The sequence below is a fragment of the Loxodonta africana genome, chromosome 13, assembly GCF_030014295.1.
Source record: "Loxodonta africana isolate mLoxAfr1 chromosome 13, mLoxAfr1.hap2, whole genome shotgun sequence".
In the NCBI taxonomy this organism is placed as follows: Eukaryota; Metazoa; Chordata; class Mammalia; order Proboscidea; family Elephantidae; genus Loxodonta; species Loxodonta africana.
The window spans coordinates 93,721,472-93,727,533 of NC_087354.1; the positions used below are offsets into that span (position 1 = coordinate 93,721,472).

The 6,062-nt window shown below is 36.6% G+C and overlaps 1 protein-coding gene across 1 annotated transcript; it reads left to right on the top strand.

Annotated features, from left to right (window-relative positions):
* Positions 1–4,014: 4,014 nt before the first annotated feature.
* On the top strand, positions 4,015–5,770 carry APELA (apelin receptor early endogenous ligand). Its single transcript, XM_010598130.3, has 2 exons — positions 4,015–4,499; positions 5,682–5,770. The coding sequence occupies exons 1-2, from the start codon at positions 4,427–4,429 to the stop codon at positions 5,768–5,770; spliced, it is 162 nt and encodes a 53-aa protein (XP_010596432.1). The 5' UTR covers positions 4,015–4,426.
* Positions 5,771–6,062: the final 292 nt, after the last annotated feature.

Consider the following 6,062-nt stretch of genomic DNA (forward strand, 5'->3'; position numbering starts at 1 on the left):
TGAATAACTAGTAGGATTTTAAGTAAAATAGACATGAGCAGAGTTCTTTCCAAGGTGGGAAAAAAAACATACAGCATGAGCAAAAACAAAAGGGAGAAAATATGAACAGAGAGTAACCTAATTTAATGGAATACAGTGTTCACAGAAAAGGTAATAAAGTTTTAAAGAATTTATTTGAGACAAACCAGTTTCAGTATGGTGGTGAAAGCTGGAGTTCCATATCAAGAAGATGTACGCTGAGAGGGCAGTGAGGTGAAGGGGAAACAGGTTTTATGAGGCAGAACATGACTACCATCTGCTGAGTCATTCTTATATAAGGCCCTGGCTTGTAGCCGCTATTGTTTGCCACCACTGTAAAACCTCTGCCTTCCTACTGTGAGGTGTGGAGATCTGCTGTGATCCTGCGGCTGCCCAGGACTAGCCTAGTATGTAAGTCTTCCTAATAACTCCTTCACTGCCATACTGGAGTTGCCCACTTCTTTCTTTGCTCTCTTGGTGCCCACCATTTTTGGAGGCAAGTTTCACTCTACAGGTTCATGTCTGGACATAAGGTAGTAGAACATCCAGGGTAGACTTGTTTTTAATTTCAGATATCTGGCTGAATGGAGGCTGAATAAAAATGAGTAAAGAGAGAAAACTTTTAGGTTGAGGAGACAATTTTTGTAGGGAGAAATGTATGGCCAATGAAGAAGGAAAGACTAAAGTTACAAGCAGGAGAGAAGACAAGATAGATGGATCAGGATCAAAATCAAAAGGGTAAGAGGCCCAGGACTGGATAGACCCAGACATCTTGGCTTTGCTATTAGCTATTCAATTTTGGGTAAGTCACTTAATCCTCTGAGTTTGTTTTCCCATCTTTAAAGTGAAAAGAAATACTTGCATCATAAGACTACCCACTGCCATCCAGTCAATTTTGACTCACAGCGACCCTATAGGACAGAGTAGAACTGCCCCATAGCATTTGAACTGCTGACGTCTTGGTTAGCAGCTGTAGCACTTAACCACTACGCCACCAGGGTTTCCATCACAAGACTATAATGTTTAAATAAAATGACTTTTGTTAAGTACCTGGCACACAGAGTACACTTGTATAAAAACAGTATATTTTTATAAATTATATAGAGAATATGTAAACATATAGTATGTATGCAATATGTATGTATGTGTATATGTATATTCCTAACTTATCCTCATTTTTATAATTTTTTTCAATAGGTCATTATTATAACTAATATTTGGGCCCTAGAAAGGAATTTTTTTTTTTTTTTAGAAAGGAATAGAGCAAAATGGCTGACACTTCAGCCATGAAGTTGAACCCCATCTATTCTTCCTAATTGTGTTATCTTGGTGGTTATGAAACCCTAGCTAAAGGGACCCCAAGATAAGACAGAGTTGTTGTGCAAGGTCCGTTAACTCCCTTTTCTCCTCACTGCAGATATGCTCCAGGCAACATTTTCTTAGTAAAATTTTTCAGGCTGGAAGGCTGCGCCTTGAAAACCAGCTCCAACTGGCTACCCTGCACAGAACCTGACTTTGGAACCTCCCTCCTCTGGAGGGCAGCACATTTACCAGCCCACCATTGTACCCAGAGCCCATTCTGGAGCGAGAGGTCCATCCACCAGTACAACTGGCCCAAGATGACTTGGCAACCAGACTCCCAAACTTGGACAGGGGAGGAGAATCCCAAGAACCGGAGGACTAAAGGGGACTGAGATGTAAGACCCAGAAGCAGTCTCCCCATAAAGATCCCCAAGTCCCCAGCTTGGGGAGTTTGCAGTCTTCCAGTCACTTGACCCCGTGTCTCGCCTTATCTGTGCAGATAATAAACTTGCCACTTTCTGTTTCACTTTGCAACTGATGTCTGCCTGTCTTTAATAGGCTAATAGGACAGGACAAGAACCTGAGGGAGATTCGGTTACAGTTATACCCTCTTTAGATGTCAGTTTTCTTATCCAATAAACAAGGAGAATACCTCAGAAGGTTGGGGGAGAATTAAAAGAGGTAATGTATGTAATACACAGCATGTACCAGGCACAGAAGGACTGCTTGGCTGGCTCACTGAGAGAGGCAGTGTGGGTGGTGTGGGAGTAGGGTTCACATAAACAAAAATGATTCATCGTTTTCATGCAATTGCAGGCTAAAACCATCTTTTGCATCATTTGCTACCACTCTGTTACCATTTTTTTTTTTTTTTTTTTACTACTTTGATACCAAGGTGTCTCCATGCCCAGTTGTTCAATACCAAGTGAATGATTTATCACTATCGTTAATTGTTAATCCGATTCCTACGTATATGCTGGATCATTTGTGATTGTCTTTCAATTTCTAGTATTTTCATTGCCCATCAACTCTATAATTATTACTGTAGTCCATAAAACAAATGCTTAAAAATCAGCAGCAGCAGCAGCATAATTATTATAACAACAAGACTAATACGCTTCTTTGAGCTATTTTGTGAAAGAAAAATAATTTACAAATATGTAAAAATGCCTAAGTTTCATAGGCTAAACACTTTATCTCGCTATTTTTCATTACTTTTAGCTGTAAAAACAGGTATTTCGTTTCAATTTTTAAAAATGAGAAAATTGAAGTTCAGAGTGATTATATGACAAATACAACATTTTGCTGTGTCCTAATCTGTGGTGCTGTAGTATAATAATATCTTCCACAGCACTTACATATATTAGCCGTATCCCAGGAGCTCATTGTTGATCATCTGGTAATAAAAAATAACATTTTCTCATCAAAATATGCTGTTTATTGTAGGTCTCTAATTAATCCACATAGGAGGCTGACTATTCTTCCTTAGAATAGACTCATAACTTGACCAGAAGTTATAGGACCAAAACCTATGCTGGTCTCCTGTTAGTTTGCTCGATTTAACAGTCAGATTTGTTGATTGGTTTGCTGTTTTCCAGACTGAGAGAGGCTAGGGGGATAAAACTCTGAACACATTCTTTGCCACTCATGAAGCCCTTTATATCATGAGTCCAAACTCCACTGTATTTCACTGATTTTGTGGAGCAATGCGCAAATACAACACAGTAGTGCAGTGCGTTTAACACTATGCTTCCAGTCTTCAAACAGGCAAAAATTCTCAGAATTTTAAGAGTTAGTTTAAGAATTTCTGAATGTTATTGCCTGTTATAAAGTTCATGCATACCTAGGCAAGCAGGAAATTTTATAGGCTGACTTGTAAAATCAAGACAAATCAGGCATTAAGTTCAAACTTCAGGAAACCCAGGGTTATGTACCAACTACCTGAATCTGGAGAAGCCAAATACAACAAAATTACTGGCAGTTCATAACAAGTTACATATGCTTTTAATTTAGTATTTTGCCTATACTTGTATTTCAGAGTGTATCTTCACTATCCTTTTAGTTTCCGTAAAAAGTGAGTACAGTGGATTTCCATATCAAACAGCAATATATGCCATAAAAGGAAAACAAAACAAAAAGAGATCTTCATGCATATGCACAAAAGAAAAGACTAGATTGTTTTTGTTTCTGCTGAATTCATTGAGAGCTGAACTGAGTTCTTTCTCCGTCTCTAATTTCTGTATCTGTGATATGTTAGCCTGGTATTCCACACTTATAAATGTTTTATGGAAGACAGATTTCATAAGTTAGTGGTTCTTCCTGAACTTCCTTATTTTAAATCCTGGACAAATGGCAGATGAAAATGATCTCCATTACTTTTAAAATTGTGCTTTAAAAAATAAAGCTATAAACATTGCGTAGGCTCATTTCAGAACATTCTAAACCCCAGAAATATTAATTGATACAAACCCACATAGGTTAATCAATTTAGAGATTTAGTTTAACTAGGCACCGGTTAGCAGTTACTTTGGTAAAGGTGAAAAAATTTAGCACATATTCTGACACAAAGCATTTGGGAGTCTTAAATGAGAGCTTCAGAATGCCTTCTGAAAAGGACAAAGGAGAGACTTCCTGTCATTTCCACTGGTTTCTGCATGTTGCATGTGGGACCAATAAGGGCAAAGTAAAGTTTAAACAGATGCAAATGGTGAGAGGAGGAGGCCATGCCATGCCTTGTTTTACATATTTCTCCATATTCAGACTGGATTTAAGCCAGTTTTTTTTCTTTGGAACTTTCAGAGTAGATTTACACTGAAGTTACAGTGTAGTTTAAATGGTCTATCTCACCAATATTTGCTTACAGGAATTAAGAGGAGTAAGAGGGGAGAGAAGAGTGGAGGAGGGTTTGAAGCTGAGGGAGGCTCTGGCCACAGCGCAGTGCACCAGTAACCTTGTCTGATGTGATCATTAACCTTTCTGGAGATGCAGCTGGCGGTTCTCTGAGTTTTGTCATTAGAATGTGAGGAGAGCCGCACAGCGATTGCACAGGCTATTTAAAGACTGATTTACTTTGAGAGCTACTGCTCCACATTACTGTGGCAGAAAAATGAGATGCCGACAATTCTTTTTCATATTTTTCATTTTAATTATGAGTCTTCTTATCAATGGACAAAGACCAGGTAGGACTTTAATACATTTGTACTGAGTAACTTGATGTTTATATCCTGTGTGTCTGCGGACCTCTCAGTGTAATTGTATTTATGTTGAAACTCAGGTGTGCTAGCTAGCAGTATTGGGGGTAAATTTGTAGAATTGTAGGAAGTATGCTATCCTGTTAGATCTATTATTTGGTTATTTTTAAAAATAGCTGAAATTTAAAGCGACAATAAGTACTTTACCACCATTTTACTCAATGCAAAGAAAGTTGCCCCTCAAAGTCTTGTAGATATGTTGTCCTCACAAGTAAAACGGACTGAAAATGTGGGCATATTTATTATGTATTTATTACAGAAGTTAACAAAACCGTCGATTTATAGGTAAAATATAAAATACAAATCAGTGTATTGAAATAGCTTGTTGCTTGCCAAAATTAGCATAAAAAATTACAATGTGCTAAAATGCGGATGAAATCTTAAAACAGATCAATAACTGTCATTTACATTTATATAACTAGGCTGTTTCACTTAAAACAAAAACTTTTTTTTTTACTGTTCTTAGTGTTATTATGCACATAGTGTCAAAACAAAACAAAACAAAAAACTCTCAAAAATATGTATGATCAGATAATATTAACCTACTTGACGCTTTTGTCAAGGATGTTACCAATTGTGTCATTCTTAACCCACAGGAATTTAGTCAGCCAAGTCATTCTAATACGTTTTTACTTCAAAATCAAAGATCTAACATTTTAAAGCACTGACAAGTAAAAAATTAGAAGGGTAAAAAAGTTTTCTGACTAAGGAAAACTCAAGCCAAAGTTTAAATAGAAACGTAATAATATTTACACTCAAACATGTTATATCATTCACTTGATAACACATGTCTCCGTTAGAAAGAAAATGGTGCATAACTGATTAAAAACTTAGACCTTTCCCTTGTAGTTAATCAGGAGTTTGATCACTGAGAGGTTATTTCAAATGGTGCTCCCCTTGCACGCCCTTTTCCAAGAAAGAGGACAGAGCTCCCAAGCAGCAACTCAGAAAGCAGTTTTATCCCTTCTTATTGTTCACAGCAATTGCTATTCAAAATATTTCTACTTTTTCTAAATAAAGAACTCCTTGTACTTGTAAAATATTTGTGATTAATTCAGTACATAAACTAAAGGGTCTAACACGTTCCTAATATTTCTCTTTTTTCCCCAGCTAATTTTGTTATGAGGAGGAAACTGCATAGACAAAACTGCCTTCAGAGGAGATGTATGCCTCTTCACTCTCGAGTGCCCTTCCCCTGAGGTATTTCCGATGGAAAATAGCTTTACTATCTTTAGGCAATGTTCCAGATTAGTTCTACCAAAAAATTTATTCAAACTGTTTTGTAACATGTGATGATAGATTTATGATGAGTTTAAGAGACAAAAAAAAAAAATTTTTTTTTTTTTTTTTTAAGAGATGCAGACTGACGAACGAAGGAGTGAAATATCATGATGTTTGGAGATTTCTTTAATATTTAATTTAATATTTCTTTTATTTATTTATTTAATATTTCTTTAATAGTTAAACAGAAAAATGGGATATGAGGAAAAT

What these genes read in the sequence shown, in the direction of transcription:
- APELA (XM_010598130.3), top strand. Translation starts at nt 4,427, where the DNA reads ATGAGATGCCGACAATTCTTTTTCATATTTTTCATTTTAATTATGAGT. An exon ending in TATCAATGGACAAAGACCAG is followed by an intron (nt 4,500 to 5,681) that starts GTAGGACTTTAA and finishes TTTTTTCCCCAG; the next exon opens with CTAATTTTGTTATGAGGAGG.